Below are 18465 nucleotides of genomic sequence, written 5' to 3' on the forward strand. Positions count from 1 at the left end.
TGCTCATTCTCCTTGCCGTTAAAAGCTTACAAAATTTAAGAAAATTTTATGATTATTACTATTAAAAATAATGCTTCTAATCAAATTTTATGGGCCTCATCAGAACTGGAGCATGGAAAGATTTTGTGTTAGTCTCTGAGCTGTGGTTACAATTTGTTTTGTTCCTTAAACCCAGAAATAATGTTAAATCCAATTGGATTGGAAAGCTATTACTAGCAACAACTCATGTTAGCCATTTTGATTTGGAGTTGACTGCCACTATAACACTGTTTTGCAGTTTTTCATTGATTCCTCTCTGTTTCATTATGTATTCCATGAAGTTTATAATAATGAGTCCCATCAATGAAGAGCTGTTTCTGACTGATAGAATATTTTGTATACCGGCTTCTATGAGAACATGATTGATTGGCAGTTTTGGCAGTTGTTTGCATAATTATTATTAATCACTCCAAAATTATTTATTTATACAGATAAATGAAGACCAAGTCAAACAAATGGATATAGAGAACAGCTTTATTACAAGGTGGAAGGACACTCAGGTAAGTGTTCAGTTAGGCATGGATAAAAGGGAGTGAGGCCTAAACATCTCAGTACTTAGGTGCGTGGGTGCTCTTCTGTTCTTCACTGAGACAGCATCACCCAGGCACTGCACACTTGCTAAGTCATGCTTGAACCAGGTGTGAAATAAAGTGGCTCAGCTCACGTTCTTGCTCAACCACCCTCATCAGTTCTCCACAGCAGTTTTCCACAGGCTTACAGTTAAAAGTAATGATGTGGTGCAGTTGAGTGATCTTACAGCAGCACTGTAATCATGTAAGCATCATGGGTAATTGGCAACTTAGGCCTCAAGCAGCTACAGTTAAGAATTGTAAGAATTTTTTACATTTAACAACTGATAGTCTGACATCATTGTACCAAAATGTGTGCATATATGTGGGAAAATCAGTGCTGTAGGTACTTAATACTTTGGAATATATAGGTTACCACAGTACTTTTATCTCTGGTGATGCAGAATATTCAGAGAACAACTGAACTGAATTTCTCTGAAACTGGATTACTCAAAGTTCACATGTCTGAAATGTCACTGAAGTCCAGGTGGCACTTCATTAGTCGCTTTTCATTTTCTGACCACCATATACTTATGCCAGCTGTTGCAGTAATTTACATCACATTTTCTCTCCATACGGTTGTTTATATGAGCCCAGTGGAAATCATGTGTCAGCTTCATTCTTATTTCCAACCTTTTTCTGTAATATCATCTGAAAAGCAAATTTTATAACTAAATGAGCTTTTTTGAGTCTGTGCCACTATAATTAAGCAGCTTTCTTCAAAGTAGCTTTGTAATGTTTTTTCTCACAAATGTTTCCATTAATTTTCTATTCTCAAAGGCTAAACTAACTTAAAAGTTGCTGTTTTTCAGAATGTTAATGTTCTTTAAAATTCAGCTCTGCCAGTTATTTTTCTATAGAAATGTAATCGTAGCTTCTGTAAATTGGTCAAAATGTATCCCAAAGCTCAACTGCTTATATATATGTGTGTATATATATATATATATGTTTCTATATACTTTTCTTAATCTTTTTCTCTGTTTGTAGTAATGCATAAATAAGTGGCATCACTATCAATACCATTCTCGAAAATGAAGACACAAATTGTTATCTTAGTGTTAATTTGATTATTAGTTCTTTATATTTGCCAATTAATACAATGGTACACTTCTGATGGGTCCCTGTTTCTGCCTTTATTTTTCTTCCTATGCTCTGATATTCACTTATTTTTTAGGAAATATTTTATGGTAGTGGATTGAGATGAATTGCAATCTTTTGAAGATGCTTATGACTATACTAAAAGAGAATTAGAGTAGGCAAAATGTGAGACATTTTTAACTTTAGAAAAATACAGTGGTTTCTCATCCTTGAAGATAATTTTATTGCCATAGATGAGGAAACCTAGTTACAATGGAAAATATTACATCCCTTCTCATAAATCATAATTTTCCTCATGATCATCGAACGTTTGATTTATCATCTTTCTAATTTCTTTCTGAGTTTTATGTTGTTAGACATTCTTAAATAACATTTGTTAGTATTGTGTATATGAAACTATTATATATGTCATAAATTTGCTTTATCTGATTATTCCACATAAGCATTGTGTGTGAAATCTAACCTTCTCTCCAACAAATTTGAAGAGCTGTATTTAACAGAGGTTGATATCAAAAGAATTTGTTTTAATTCATTCCATAATTAGGTAATGACAAGTTTTCATTGTGATTAAGAATCATAAATACAGTATTTGTAGTAATGAATTTTTATTTTCTTAATATGTGCATATAGCTATGTGGCTGAAATAGTCTTTTATATCTAATTTTTCATCTCACTTCTAACTAAATCATTTTTGTTTACAGTAAATTTTCGTTCTTTTCAATTCTGTTTATCTGTTTTGATTCTGAAGTGAGCCTGACTAACCTCCAAATCAGAGTTAGAGTTCTGGCGGTTTAAGATACTAAGATATACTCATGTCTTAGGCTTAATCTTAAATGTAAATTCAAAATTTCCACTTATGCCACATTGCCTAGTTTTTCTGCTTTTGAATGTATATTTGTAAATGAATGTTAATTTTGTTTGATATTATTCTGTTGGATTTACTCAGGGTTTGGATTTTTCTCCTGAATCTGTGAATTGGTATTTTTTTCCTTACACTAGTTAAATAATTGTACTTTCCTTATTTAAAAGGTTAATTTTTTAACAATTTTTTTTCTTTAATTTTTTCTTTTTAGGTTTCCCAGGCTGGAGATTTACTTATTGAAGTTTTTGTGGAAAGAAAGGAGCCAGACTGTAGTATTATAATCAGGGTTAGTGTATAAAAATGATACAGTGATTTTATGAAGATCTTTTTCTTGACATGTATCAGATTTATTTTAAATATATGGTTTTATATAAGAACACAATGAAAGTATGAATTTATGTTTATCACTAATTCTTTTAAATATTTTGTTTTAGAATTTTCAATGTTGCCTGAATTATGTAAAGAGTGATTATTTACACATTTTTAAGAAAAAGTTTAAGAAAAATGATACAGTTTTAAAGCTGAGATATCCTGCTTTAGTTTTACTGTAGTATTCAGCAGTATAAATTCTCCCAACTCTACATGTGCAACACAAGCATTAACAATGAATGTTGATTTTATTTGATAGCTCAAGCCAGTAAAATAACATTCCTCTTTTCTTTTTGTCTGTGGCTTTCTTCTTTCTTTGAATGTTAAGAAACCCAAGCTTGTTACTATTGTGGAGATTTTTGAGCTTTCTGTTTAATAGTGTATTTAAACACCTGCATCTCCAGTAGTAGTGTTCTGTTATTTTTCATTAGAACTCTCTGGTTTTGTTTCCTTTTTGTTCTCTTCAGCACATGACTCTAAAACAATTTTGTTTGTACATATATGGGGTATGTGGTATACATAGATAGACATGTGCACATAAGACATGCTTTTTAAAATAGGAATGAAATGGGAATATGCATCGCTAAGATACAAAAAAATGGTGCTTCTCTAATATTTATCTTCCCACACCCAAGAAAGTATATCAAAGCTTTTCCTTTTTCCAGATTTTTCTGGGTTACAGAAAAAGAATTTCATGCTAGCAAGTTAACCACAATCTTACAAATGTAACTTCAATCTCATGGAACAAAATAAGGAAAGCCTGCTGGAATCTGATAGATATGTTATGGGTTTCCAGCTCATATATTTGCTGCTTTTGTTTGTTTGTTTTTGTTTGTGGGGTTTTTCAGGTTTTTTTGGGTTTTTTTGATTTTTCCTTAGGGCAATTGCAGGGAGGAAGACTGAAAAAATATATCAGAAATCAGTAATTGAAATGTATTATAAACTGACTCAATTTGTATTACAGGTATCACCTTTGATGGAAGCAGAAGAATTAACTAATGATGTTTTGGGAATCAAAAACATTATTCCCAACAAAGATGATATCTGGGCTGCTTTTGAAGTACTTGAAAATGGAGAATTAGGTTAGTGACACTTAAATTTATGCATGTCAATCAGCTTTTATTATTTTAATTTTTCAATACTTTTAATGGCATCAAAAGCTTTAAAGGCTTTATGGAAACAAGGAAAGAAATAGCCTTCATGTCAATGTTTTACATTTGGTTGTTATGGCACCTGAATGATTTCTTTCCTCACTTTGCGAGGTATGATGTGATGAATTGTTGTAAACTGCTTATAAATTAGGAGCTGAGAAGATCTTCTTTATATTACACTGTTTTGCAGTTCATTAATCATCAGCTATGGAAAAGTAGGTCTTACCAATAAGTCTTAGAAGAAAATCCTATTTTCGTAAGAATGTCAGCACTTGATTTTATAAACAATAATGCTTTTCAAAAAATTAAATGAGAAAATACATGTTAGGCTTAGGATCTTTTGTATTTGGTTTATTCAAATATTTAATGTACATAGGTGAAAAAAGGCATAAAGCATGTAATTCTTTACACACTTTAATGTGTATTTCTGGCAAGTGGCATTACGGTGTATCTAGCAGAATCTTGAAAAATTTGTTTGAAATATGGTTCTGCTGCCAACAAAAGCAAATGTCACATGGCGACAATATTCATGAATGGTAAGGAGGTTTTAACATTGTGAATACTTTATATATGCTGGGGCATGTTTAAAGTGCTGGAGAATTGTATTTTTAGAGATACTTAAAATAAAGTAGTAGGTTTTTTTTTTTAATTAAAACATATTTTGATGAATATTCCCTAAGGTAATCTTAAGAATTTTTTAAAAAATATATGGGGACATAAATATGCAACATCTATTTCCATTTCCTAGTAAGCTGCTGCTCTTAACTATTCTCATGTTACAAAGGAGGAGTGTGGACTTATTTATTTCTATAGTGAAGATACCTATTTTCAAGTCAAGAACAAAATAAGAAAGTGGACAAAATAAGATTACTAAACGTTGGTCTAATAATTTTTATTAGTTTTGTTGTACTTAATTTTAAGATGTGCTTACAATAATTCCTTCAATTTTACTAATATTACTTATGCACTCAGTCTTGAGCCTGGCAATATAAAAAACTAGAATGGAAACCTTTCAACTCAAAATAAATTATCCTGAGTCTTCTTCACATCTTAGAGTTGGTGATGCTGTATAGAATTGTAATACAGAGTTCCTTTGCAGATTCATAGATGTGGGTGACAACTGACAAAGAGTGCTAGCATCTGTTATCTTTGGAAGAGTCCTGATAATTCCTACAAGTGCAGTACAAATCATATTTCTTTAGACTGAGTAATGGAAAAAAAATTGAATTTTATTTTCTTAAAGTTGATATATGATGCTTACAGGAGCATGAAAAGTAAACCAGATATAGGCAAGAGAACATAAAAGTAAATAAACAGATAGACCCCACAACAACTTCTTGAGGTATTTAGGTGCAACAACTAATATTTTAGTGGGGCATTGAAATGTCTGAGCTAATGACTGTAGAGGACAAAATAAAGCTAAGAGTGAGACACCAGAGGCCCTAACACAATAACATAACACCATAAATATGGGCAAGATATTAGAGTGCATCCTACTGAAAGAAGAGTTTCCAACACAAAGTCAAAATTGCACACCAGTGTTTTAAATCCAGAACTACCAATAAAAAACCAAACTGAATTAAGTCCTAGTTCATCACCTGACTTCTGTCAAGAGAGACTGCCTTGATGAAATGTCTTCTTCATTGATCCCTTTCTGGAAGAGTCAGTGCATCAGAACAAATGAATTACTTTCAAAATAAAAATAATGTAGTAAGGAGACACTCAGGTAGACTTCTGTGATCCTATGGCTGAACCTAACAGGTTTGTAGAGGGTGGGAACACAGAGAAAATTAGTTCTATAATGTCTTTGGTCCAAATGTGACACTGAAGAGCTAAAAGACTACTTGAGTCTTCACTACTGCAAGTTGATTTTACTAGTGTCATTTGACAAACACCATCTGAGGCATTTGCAAATTAATTGAGATGCTGACACATAATGGCAGAAAAACATTTGCACATTTGTTTCAAATGTACATCAGTGATCACAGTGTCTTTCTGATAAAAATTAATTTTCTGCTTTTTTTCCTGCTGCAGTCTGCTACATATGTCTGGTGGTATTCTGCTTGTTACACTCAACCCTGAATTTTTTTACTTCTTAGGTTTTTATTTTACTTTTTAATATGCACTGTCAGAAAAACAACCCCTAAGAAAGCAAGAAAATTAGAATCACATTTTCTAGAAAGTAATATTCTGCTAATAGTTAATGTTTAAGGTGAAAATGACTGGTTTAGGATATTTACTAGCATAGGATGACCTAAGTGAAGGAAAGGGTAATTGAATGCATGTGTTGACTGCTTGCTGTTCAAAATACTAGAATTGCAATATTAAAAAATCAGCTAAATTATTTGCATGTATAAAAGTTGCAATAATTGATGATTTTATCAAACCTAATGTTGAATATTTAATACCATATGCTTTTACAAAATAGGGGGTTTATATATATATTTTTAATAATATGTGATTGATGGATAGTTTGTAAATGAGGTGTGTTACCCGTAAAAGAGCTAATGGTTTTCAGCATGATGATTTATGTACCATGTAATCCATGATGACAGATGGTCTTAAATGTAACTATAAATAAAACAGTAGGTGTTTACCGTGGGAGTGCTGGTGTTCTAGGAAGATGTGGTGATTTACCAGTCTCCTGCCTTTGATTTGTAAAGTTCTTCTCCTTAAAGTGGATTTTCTCTCTTGTACAAAGGCATCAATTGTTTAAGTTTTATCACATCAGCATCCACAGTTCCCCCAAAATTTAGGAGTTCAACCATTTAAAACAAAAGGGCCAGAAGAAGTGGTGTGAATAAAGTAGGGGTTGAGCTGCTATCTACAAAATGGTATTCTTGTTAGGCTGCTTTGGTGTTATGTCTGAATAATGAAACCTTTTGATAGGTAGTATCACAGCTCTACAGGTAGCATAGGTAGTTTTGTATCCTGAAATAGGGTGTTTTTTTCTGTCGCTTAAGTGCATTATTTGTGGCTGCTGCTTTCTGAGGCTATAGTGTTCAGGTGTTCTAGAAAATACATTCTGCTAGCCCGTAGTGCTGGAGCGTCCCAAAGCAGCTGTTGACATTTCATATTCATCTACCATAGCAGGAATGAAAAATGAGATTGTGGCTGCATACTTTGCCCTTCAGTACTCAAGGGGCGTGGCTAGACTGTGTGACCCAACATGACAGTGTCACAGAGGTGCAGCTTTTCAGGAGCCATACCCAGCTCTTCTCAAGGCCTGACCCCCATAAATTGGTATGCAGATGGGAACTAGGATATTTTGGAAAAATCTCTCATTGGAGATAAAATGACACTTGAATCCACAAAGCCATTGTTAAGGCTTTTGTGTGTTCATGAATTACAGCAGGTGCTTGCTGCTGAGCAGGTGAAAGCCTTCAGGGATGTGTCTTCCCCCACTCACATCAGTGTTGTGTCAGGCTGTGCTGTTCATGTGACACCCAGATTACTGCTGGATCTGGTAATGCAGATTTAGGGACTATTTGCAAGATCTTTTCTGCTTTCATTTGGTAGGTGAAATGTGGTTTGTATGGAATACTGGCTGGGCTTTCTTATCACTGCAATTTTTCAATTCTGTGCTAGGTCTCAGAGTTCCTCTTATAGGATGGATGATGTCTATCAAAAACTTTGTTTGAGCATCTGAAGATTTGGAGGGCACACATACAGTCTAGTCATGCCTTCAGTGGCAGTTTAATCTTCCTGCACTTTTTGTACAAGATTGAAATACACAGGTGGAAGTTTGGATATTCCCTAACCACAGCAACAGGGAGAAGACCTAGTAAGACCATATGTTTTTTCTCTCTAGTAAAAAGAATCTAATGAAACCAGGAGTCTGTTTCAGTCTGCTTTGATCAATAACACACAGTATAATCCATACCAGTTGGAGGCATTTTTTTTCACTGTGATCACTCCAAATTCTTTGGTTCTTTGATTGCAGAGAATTGGTAGCTATGATGTTTCATTTTTGTATTGAGCATAGGTCAATAAGGCACAGTATAGCTGAAGACCTCTGTTCTGTTTGATCATATTAAGCATGCCCTGTAATAGGTCCTAGCTTTTGTATTTAATGTGAAAACAGTGTGAAAGAGTCACTGAAAATTTGGCTACTGGTTGTTTAATTTTATATTTATTACCTGTGCAAGCACTGCCAGCAAAGGTACTGTCAATGAAGTGCCTAATTGTCTTATTTTGAAAGCAATATTTTTCTTCTATAGCTCAAAGTCAATGAGACCTTGTTGTGTACAGGCAAATGTAACTTCTCAGGGCCTCCAAAATTGTTGGGTTTTCTCTTTTGTTTTAATTCTAGTTTTTTGTGTGTTGTTTCTTTGGCATTTTTCAGAACGTCCTCTGCATTATACAGAGAATGTACTAGAACAAGTTCTTCACTGGAGTTCACTACCAGAGCCTGGCACTGCATATCTAATAATAAAGAGATTTCTAACAGCAGACATGGTGAATCTCTACAGTGGTATGTAATTTTATTTTTTTTTTTACTTAGTTATTTTATATGGAAAAACAAAGGTAGCAATTATTTACAGTGGAACAAAGTGTCCCAGAACAACTAAATTACTGCTACTTCATAAAAATTACAGATTTACAGAGGGTTGTGGTGACTCCCTATAAAAACAGAGATTATGGATGTTTGTTTCTACAAACTATAAGCTCTCCCATTGAAATATGAAAGTGTACAGAAATTCTGCAGTCAGTTCACACTCTGTGAAGCTTGAAACTGCTCTTATCTAAGACATATTGTTTAAGTATATTTATATAGCTATGGTATACTAATAGAAATTTCTGTTATCTAATTTGATGCCTCCAAATTACGAAGCCAATTTCACAGAATCCATTACAGAATATTCTGAGGAGTTGGAAGGGACCCAGAAGGATCATCGAAGTCCAGCTCCTTGCCTTACACTGGACAATGCCATGTGCCTGAGAGAGTTGCTTCTTGAACTCTCAGGCTGGTGCTATGACCTCTGCCCTGGGGAGATGTTCCAGTGCCCAACCACCCTCTGGGGGAAGCTTTCCTGATATCCAGCCTAAACTTCCCTTATACAGCTTCAGACCATACTGTTATCCTGACACTGGTCACCTCAAAGAAAAGATCAATGTTTGCCCCTCTGACTCCCCTCACAAGGAAGTTTTTGACTGCAATGAGGTCTCCCTTCAGTCTCCTCCAAGCTGAACAAACCAAGTGACCTCAGCCACTCCTTACACTTGACGGCTTCCCCTCAAGGCCCTTCACCATCTTTGTTGCTCTCCTTAGGACACTCTCTAACAGCTTTAGATCCTTCTTACACTGTGGCACCCAAAGCTGCACACAATATTCAAGATGAGGCTGCCCCAGCTCAGGGCAGAGCAGGACAATCCCCTCCCTTGCCTGGCTGGCCATGCTGGGCCTGGTGCCCCCCAGGACACGCTTGGCCCTCCTGGCTGCCAGGGCACTGCTGACTCCTGTTCAGCTTGTCATGGACCAGAACCCCAGCTCCCTTACTGTGCCACTGCTTTCCAGTCTCTCATTCCCCAGGCTGTCTGTATGCCCAGGGTTGCTGTATCCCAGGTGACATACTCATTTGAATTACATACTCAAGCAACTGAATAATTTGGAGAGTATGTCTTTAAAAGGGAGCTGACACTTAAAATAGAGATCAAGTGTATAGTCAAAATATATGGTTTACACATTGCCCCAGTTGATATTTTTTTTGTCCTCCACATAATACCTGGCTTTAAGTCTCCTATATAATATGTTTTATCTGCTTTGTGCGAAGTGGGAATTTAGGAGTTCAGAAATTATATCCTGTTTTCAAGCAGTTGGAATCCTGTGTGCTATCAGTGTATAATGTGTGATAGTAACACCTGATGCCTGGTTTAATGTTCATCTTATTTTATCTAATGACACATTCAAGTATATCTGTCCTTTTTTCTCTTTCTCATACATCAAAATGTTAATCTTTCCATTCTGTATATCTCGTCATGACTTCAAGAAGTAAAATTTACACTATTGTACTTAACTCTTCGGAAAGTAATGGCCTTCTTCCACCATGCTTTATTTCTGTAAATGCATATTTCACAAATGTGAACGAACCTGAACAAGTGTGCTGTTCATGACTTTTATGGTTAGGTTTCACTGTCAATAAATGTGTGATAGCAGATCATGAATGGAGAGAAATGGCCTACTTCATTAAAAGCTTGATATATGAACTCCCATCACCTCACTAGGAGTGTGTTGAGATACAATCAGAAAAGGGAATGGGTCATAAGGATTGTGTGAATCACTGCTCTAAGAAACACATAAGGATTAGACTACTGTCAGTTTACAAAATGCAATGAAGGAGAGATCTGCTGCTATTTGTACTCCTTCCTGTCTCCTAGATTTTGCATCCATTTTTTCTCCCAGCCTATCACAGTAATTTTTTGCATCAGTTCCATTCAGTTTGATCTTGGTATAGAAACACTGTCTTTTGACTGTTTATTGATGCTTTTTATGTTTAAAATAATTAAAACCTTATCAAATAAATTATATTGGTTTTCTCAGTGGTTTGAAAAGGAAAATTTCTACCATATTTCAAACTTATAGTGCTGATGTCTGAAAACTCCACATGGCAGAGTAATCTTGTGAATCCATCACTACATAGTGTCAGAATGAGAAAATACACAGAGCGAAGTCATTGGGGAAGGGATGTTCCCGGTGTCTGGGCTACAAGGCACTTATGGTTATGGTGAGGCTCTCCATCTCAAAGTACATGAGAAATAACTGCAAGCTTGAAGGAAGAACAGGAGACCAATCAATTCTGTCTTTTACCCTCTACATGTGGGTAACTCCTTGTCACTAAAAAATAGGGCTGAGGCCAGATGTCCAACCGCTATGGTTTGAAGTTTGTTTTTTAGGAGTGGATTCAGCCCATACAAATGGGCAACTGGGTGAATGCATGTCCTCCTGCTTTCCAGTAAAATTAATAGGACTGTGATCATATGATGTTTATAATTTAATGTCATGGGTATTCCTTGGTTCCCTGATTTATGTAATAATCCTAAAGACTATTATATTCCTGAAATTTTTTTTCTGTTAATATTACCTGAGAGATTTTCATTCTCATAACTTTTCTCCTTTTTCTTCCTGAGTGTATATTGTTGTTTGTAATAATGTTGTTTCAATAGTGAGCCTAAGGAACAGCTCTTTCAGCCTCATTTAATTTTGGCAATTTAGCACAGTCTTCTCTGTCAGTGCAACTTTTCCCATGTTCTTTGTACGTAATATATTCCTAATTTTTAGACTTATTCTCATCTTGTCCATTTTAAAGTATTTTCTCGTTCTGCATCTGAGCTCAGTTGTTTAGAGCAGGGTGCTAATAACACCAGTGTTGTGGGTTTTTAATCCCTGTGTGGGGCATTCACCCAGGAGTTGGACTTTATAATTCTGGTGGGTCTCTTCCAACTCAGATCATTCTGTGATTCTATAGTCCAAACCTTGTACTGAGGTCTAGATGTGTGTTTTCTCTTGTATAGAAACCAACTTTCCTTTTCAAGGAAAAAGAGTTTATTTGTATTGATACGTTTCAGCAAATTTATGGTGAATTTTCTACTTTATTCCAGCTCTTCAGCTACTTGTTCCTGACAATTTATTCCATAGCTTTTCATACTTGTAGGAGCACTCTTTCAAGTGCTATTCAGTAGGGCAATATGTGCACTGTATTTTGGTATAAGGGATACTCAGGACAGCTTAATTCTATTTCAAGACCCCTTTTCTTCTTGTTACCTAAAAAAAATCTCATATTAAAGTTGTATTTTTTAGAAAACCAAATATTATTTATTTGTTAAAGTTTACTTTAAGGTCTGTGTATATAGGTCCTTGAAATTTTTCCAGTACAGTGTTGTATAATTTAAGTGGTAAGTATTGATTTCTGAGAACAGGAGCTGTTATTCAGAGATATTCTTTGAAATGCAAGCTTCTAAACCATAGGTGGATCAATCCTGCATGGATTAAGTGTACTTACTTCCTAGTTGCAAAGTTTGAGCAAGTTTAGCATGTTTTGAAAAGTTTGTGTCTGAAAAATATGTTCTGATTAGGACACATCTTATTGTTTTATGTTTGCTTAATGAGATGCTAGCTTCTAAAGTATATGGAATATCATCAGTTTAGAGAATTATTTTTTTCCTACTTCAGGCTATTCTTGTATCTTTGTAAGTATCAAGTGTTTGACAGATTCGCTGCCATAGGAGTGCTGTGAAGTTTAGAATGAGTTTTTGTCGTGTTGCAAGCTGTGTGCAGAAATTTAAAATCTTCTACCTTGGTACAGATGTGGAAGTATCCTGCTACTCTCATTAAGTACTCTGCTACTTCATTTTGTATAGTTTTTTAAAAAATGAAAAAAAAAAAAGAAAAAAGTGCTTATAATTGTGTGGATAAGGATTCATATTCTGTTCTGAACATGAAATAAATATTATTATAAGCAAAAAGAGATTACATCAATTTTTTTTGACTGTGCATGCATATTTGCACTTATAACTGAGGACTTCTAAGTAATTTCTGATTTTAATTGTTGAAATATATTGATTCTAGATTTAGATTCTTATTTTTTTATATTTTATCATGTGCTGCTTCCTAATAATAGAGTTTTGATGTTGGATGCTCAGTCTAAGTGGAGCTTTAATGATAAAAACCGATTGAGTGCTTGGGTAAGGATGAGATTTTCATTACACCATATTTCAATGCACCACTTTTACATCACAGTTTTATTTCTTATCCTGAAACTAATATGGTATAAAAGCTAGTGGTGTCATTCTGTGACTCCTGAAAAAGTTGGTTCAGTATTTCCTAAATAAATGAATGATTTACAGGAAGTACCTACACTTAGCTAAAAATAATAGGTGGTGAAAGCAAACATACGGCATAAGTAGTAGTGTCTGGGGATAAAGGAATTATTAGCCCTATTAATCTGGCTTCCTATTCAAGGTAAAATGGTATTCAGTAGAATGGAGGAGAAGGCTACATCTGCCTACCTGCTCTCTTCTTATAGCCACAGTCTGCTTCCAGCACTATTTACCTCAGGGCGAAAAGAATACTTCAGAATTCTGCTGAATTCTGTGTTCTGTCACAAAGACAGTAGGAATTATTGTCTTTTCCTTTGTCCTTCCTTAGTTTAACTATGAAAGTGCCATTTTAGTTTGAGTTTCAGTTTATATGCCTGAGTTGTGGCAGCATGGCAATGACTGTAATTAGTGTTCAGAAGTTTTTGCTGGGGAAGGGTACTTACTAGGAAAAGCTGATAAAGTAGTGAAAAAATATATTTTTTATTTTATTTTTTTTTATTAGTTTTTATTTTAAATATATTGAGCAGAATAGGAAACCTAAAAATAATTTGAAGTGATGGTGCAGTAGTTTATATGTACCAGTAATACTTCTTTGCATGATTTTATTTAGGATTTTAAATTGCTGAGACTGCACTGAGAAATCTGATCTTTAACACTGAAAGCCTTTGATAGCTCTGGTATTTTTCTATTTCAAATCAAAACTTTCTCAGTACAAAGTTAAATGCTTTATAAAGCTGACTTCAAAGTTACTGTTTGAGTTTTGTGTGGGAGGTGGTATTTTTTTTGAGTTTTATGAAAATGAAATATATGTGAGTTCATGTGTATTTTAACACAGACAGAAAAATCCAGACAGACTCATGATAAAATCAGATCTTTATTGGAATGTTTTGCTTCACTTAAGCACACAGATTAAAAGTATCCATGTCATACTCTTGGGTATAACTGCACATTACATGCATTTCATTACATGAAAACATTCTTTGAATTAAAGTTTGTTGGTAGATTCTTTGCATGTTATCATAGAAGTGAAACAGAGAAGACTTTTTTCCCACCAATAATTGAAACACTAATGACATGTATATGTGAGAATAACCTCCTTATTAATATAGAATACATTAATACTCAAAATTTATTGAAATGTAATATATAGTGTATACATATGTGTGTGTGTTTATACGTATATAACTAATATAATTATTTTTTTATATATAGCATAATAATTAATCAATTTTACCAATATAATTTTAGGTTTTGATATGTAATAATACTTAATAATACTTAAAAGCTAGGAGCTTCCACTGTTGTAAAAACTTCTAACAAAATGCCTTTTTTTCTAGAAAAAAATGAGAAAGGTAGTGTGAAAGCAGGCAATCTGAAGTACAAGGAAGAGCCATCAAAACTACTGTCTGGAAACAAATTTCAAGACCGTTACTTTGTGTTACGGGAAGGCAACTTGCTTCTTTATAAGGATATGAAGGTACAGCAGACAAACTCTCCAACAAGCTTTGCATTAAGCTTTCTTTTTTGCCTGAAAAAGGAAGGCCAACAGATAACATTTCTATTAAATGGCAACTTCTAGAATCTGGGGTTGACATACAGAACTTCTGCTGTTTCACAGTTGCATTAGTAGAAGGAGTTTGAGTATGTTTGTTAATTAGCTATTGTAGTTGCACATTTCTGTAAGCTTTAAAAATTAAACATAGAACAATATTTGGGTGCTTTGCGCTGACACTAAATTATTTGAAAACCTGCTGTAGAGAGCTGCAGCAGAAGTAATATGGAACTGAAATGAGTGCATGCCATTCTTTTCTTGGTATTTCACACAAAGCCCTTAAAAGTTCAAGCAACAGAGTTCTTACAGACACACAACTCATGATTGAAGAGATTATAGGAAACAATAACTCTCAATACACCAGGACAATATTTCCCTGCTTCCCAACAACAATTTTCAGATGTATTCTCAACCCTCTAAAACTAGTACCGATAATTACGTTAGATATACCTCAGAATTGCATAGAAGTGAATTTAGTCATGATTAATAGCAGAAAGGGTTCAATTTTAAATATTTCATGGCAGTTTTCTTAAAACAGTGGGTTTGAGTGTATGCAGCTTGTATTTAAGTATAAAGCCAAAAAATATCAATCATGAACTGTGTTTTCATTATAGTACCAATAATTTCAGGTTAAAAAAAAAAAAAAAAGAAGTTTCAAGTGCTTTTATTTTTGCTGACTGCTGTTTTTTTCCCATCCAGAAAATGCAGATGTGTATTTCTGACCTTCCTAAAGTAGATTTTTTAAGATGTATCCCTTGCTCATGTAAGCTAATGTACTGTGTCTTCTTATGAAGTTGTGAATACAATCTTAATTAGAGTGACCTCAGAATGTCAAAAATAGTGTCTTATAATTTAGTGCTAAAACTCAGATTGGCACATATGTGAGAATAAATTAATATGCCCATAAAAACCTTAATTAGTATCTTGGAAAGAATTTATGACAGGATTGTTATACCACTTTATAATCTCCTTTTTAATCCATTCTAATTTATAAAACATTGAATTCCCCAACTCAGTAGGTGCTTTGAACACTTATTTTTCAATGGCTTTACTTTGTTTTTTTATAATGCAAATGGCAATACCATTTTGATCAAATAGTATATGAGGATTTTTTTACTTTCTTTTGAGAGATATTAATCTATCATGAATAATCTTGGTTTAATTTTAGTCATATTTAGAAATGAATAGTAGGAAAGCATGACATTGCAGATGGAAAATTGTAGTTAATAAGACCACATGTACTAATTAATTTATAAATTCTCATTAACAGCAAATTAACTTTGTATATGCAGGTGGAGATACATTCTGTTCAGTGTTTCTCTTGTTCAAGAGCAATTATCAAAAACATTGAAAGTTTCCATGAATACTGTATGCTAAATTAGTATATTGTGCTAATTGAGTGAAATAATTTACCTCTGTAATGTTCTTTTGCTAAGAGATAAGTTCACAGACAGAGAAATGGCTCCCTTAAGGTGCATTATTGTGAGAAGTATGCAGTTGTTTAACTTAATAGTATGTTCTGCAGGGGTATTTTTTCATCCTGACAGTACCCTTCTTTTGAGCAGGAAGTTACACAGGAATACCAGCCATAAAACTGTTGTGTGTTTTGTTATTTTCTTAAGTTCTCTTAAGTGTCTATTTTTCCCCACACTGGAGTGTTAGAAATTGAAAGCTGCAGAATGGGAAATTGAGAATCCAGGGACAGTAAACATTAGGGAGTAGCTTTGTGTACTGGGACTATAAGATTTGTTCTTTGGTGTATTTTTTTCTAAATTGAAAGCTAAAACACTTGACCTAAAAGTACAAAAGGAATGCTTTTGTGTTGTGTTAAATATTGGTTTTTCTCTGTAATAGTGTGCATTTATTGTTTCCTTTCAGCACTTCATCTTCCAGTCACATTCAGTTCTCATACCTACTGTGAGTGTATGTCTGCTGTAGATTGACTAAAGGTAGTTTGTTCAAGAAGGAGCAAGCAAGGAACCTCAGGAGATCCTTGTCCAACTTCCTGTGCACAGCAGGGATAGCTGCTGAGGTCAGGACATGTTGTTCATGGCTTTAATCAGTTAAAGTCTTCGAAAACCCTGAGGACAGATTGCACAACCTTTCTGGGCAGCCTGTTGCTGTGCCTGACTGTCCTCATGGGGGAAAGTTTGTCTGTCCTTAGATGTAGTCTTCTCACAACATAAAAAGCCTCACTTGGTCTGCTTCCTAACTTCCCTGTAGGTGCTGGGAGGCTGCTGTTAGGTCAGCCTCTCCTCCAGAGCAAGTTCTCCATCCCCCAGATGGCTTGGTGGGCTCCTGCTGAACCCTCTCCAGATGACTGGCTCTTCTTTTCTCTCAAGGACCCTAAAGATAACAATCAGATATGTAATGAAGAAAGGAGGAGAATCACTCTTCACCTACTCACAGTGCTTCTGCTAACTCAGGAAAATGAGACTAGCTTTGCTTTTAGGATACTCTGCTGGTTAATGCTCACCTTGGCACCTACCAGCATGCTCAGGTCCCTATCAGCAGACCTGCCTCACACTCTCTGTCACTGAAGGGGATTTTCCTTCACCTGTGCAGGAGTTTGGATCTATCATTGTTAAATTTAATGAGATCCCTATTGTCCCATTTCTTTATCCTGTATATGTTCCTCTGAAAGTCCTAATACTGGTGTTCTCCAGAAACTAGGTGGATTTCTTCTGTCTTATTGAACTGCCCTTTCTGAAGATACCAGGAAGAACAAAGCCCTGCCCTCCCTATCCCCTGTCCCATAAGAGTCAGGATATGTTATCCAGCGACTTCTGGGTTGTTCGAAGACATCATTTGCTTTTTTTTTTTTTTCATTCTGATTTAGCGGCCCCAGTGGCCTAATGGATGAAACTAAACCATGGATTGTGGGTTTGAGTCAGTCAGCACAGCTTCACCAAGGGCAAGTCCTGCCTGACCAACCTAGTGGCTTTTTATGATGAGTTGACTATGTCAGTGGACAGAGGAAGAGTTGCAGGTGCCATTTATCTGAAATTACATAAGGCCTTTGACACAGTCCCTCACAATATTCTTTTCTCTAAATTGGAGAGGGATGGAATTGATGAGTGTACAGTTAGATGGATAAGAAAGTGGTTGGATGGTCACATCCAGAGGGTAGTGTTCAATGGCTCAGAGTCCCAATGGACATCAGTGATGTGTGGTGTCCCTCAGAATTCCTTACTGGGACTGGTGCTACTTAATGTATTCATTAATGACCTGTGTCATTAAAAAAGGGGTGAGTGCATCTTCAGCAGATTTGCAGATTAAGACCAATAGGGGGGTGTGGTTGGTACACATGGGGGACAGGATGCCATCCAGAAGGGCCTGGACAAGCATGAGAAGTAAGCTCTAGGGAATCTGAGAAGGTTTAACAAGATTAAGTACAAGGTGTTGCACCTTGTTTGGGTCAGCTCATTATATCAACACAGGCTGGGGGATAAGCAGGTCAAGGACAGCCCTGCCAAGAAGGACTCAGAGTGGTGCTGGCTGAGAAGTTGGATGTGACCCAGCCATGGGAACTCCCAGCACAGAGAGCCAAACGTGTCCTGGGCTGCATCCAGAGCAGCGTGGGCAGCAGGGCCAGGGAGGGGATTCTGTCCCTCTGCTCTGCTCTGCTGAGACCCCACCTGCAGGGCTGCATCAGCTCTGGGGTCCCAGCACAGGAAGGGCAGGGACCTGCTGGAGTGAGTCCAAGGGAGGCTGACGGGTCGATTGGAGGGGTGGAGAACCTTATTTTCTATGAAGGCAGGCTGAGAGAACTGGGTTTGTTCAGCCTCCAGGTTTTTCAGCCTGGAAAAGAGACCAGTTTGTGGCGTTCTAGTACCTGAAAGGAGCCTAGAAGAAAGATAGAAAGGGATGTTTTAGATAAGTGTAATGCAACAGGACAACAGGGAATGCCTTCAAACTAAGAATAGTTTAGATTGGATATTAGGAAAAAATCTTCACTGTGAGGGTGGTGCGGCACTGGAACAGGTTGCCCAGAAAAACTGTGGTTAC

The 18465-nt window shown here is 35.6% G+C and overlaps 1 protein-coding gene across 6 annotated transcripts in view; it reads left to right on the forward strand.

Annotated features, from left to right (window-relative positions):
* ARAP2 (ArfGAP with RhoGAP domain, ankyrin repeat and PH domain 2) overlaps positions 1 to 18465 on the forward strand; it is a 117193-nt gene that overhangs the window by 85958 nt on the left and 12770 nt on the right. For 5 of the 6 annotated variants that reach the window (XM_015625046.1, XM_033513537.1, XM_033513538.1 and 2 more), the window contains 5 exons: positions 471 to 539; positions 2780 to 2854; positions 3902 to 4019; positions 8434 to 8562; positions 14243 to 14382. In XM_015625046.1, coding sequence (XP_015480532.1) covers positions 471 to 539; positions 2780 to 2854; positions 3902 to 4019; positions 8434 to 8562; positions 14243 to 14382 — 531 coding nt within the window. Of the gene's footprint in view, positions 1 to 470; positions 540 to 2779; positions 2855 to 3901; positions 4020 to 8433; positions 8563 to 14242; positions 14383 to 16335; positions 16490 to 18465 lie in introns of all 6 variants that reach the window. The other variant, XR_004496898.1, reaches the window with a different exon arrangement.

This window comes from Parus major, chromosome 4 (genome assembly GCF_001522545.3).
Source record: "Parus major isolate Abel chromosome 4, Parus_major1.1, whole genome shotgun sequence".
Classification (NCBI taxonomy): domain Eukaryota; kingdom Metazoa; phylum Chordata; class Aves; order Passeriformes; family Paridae; genus Parus; species Parus major.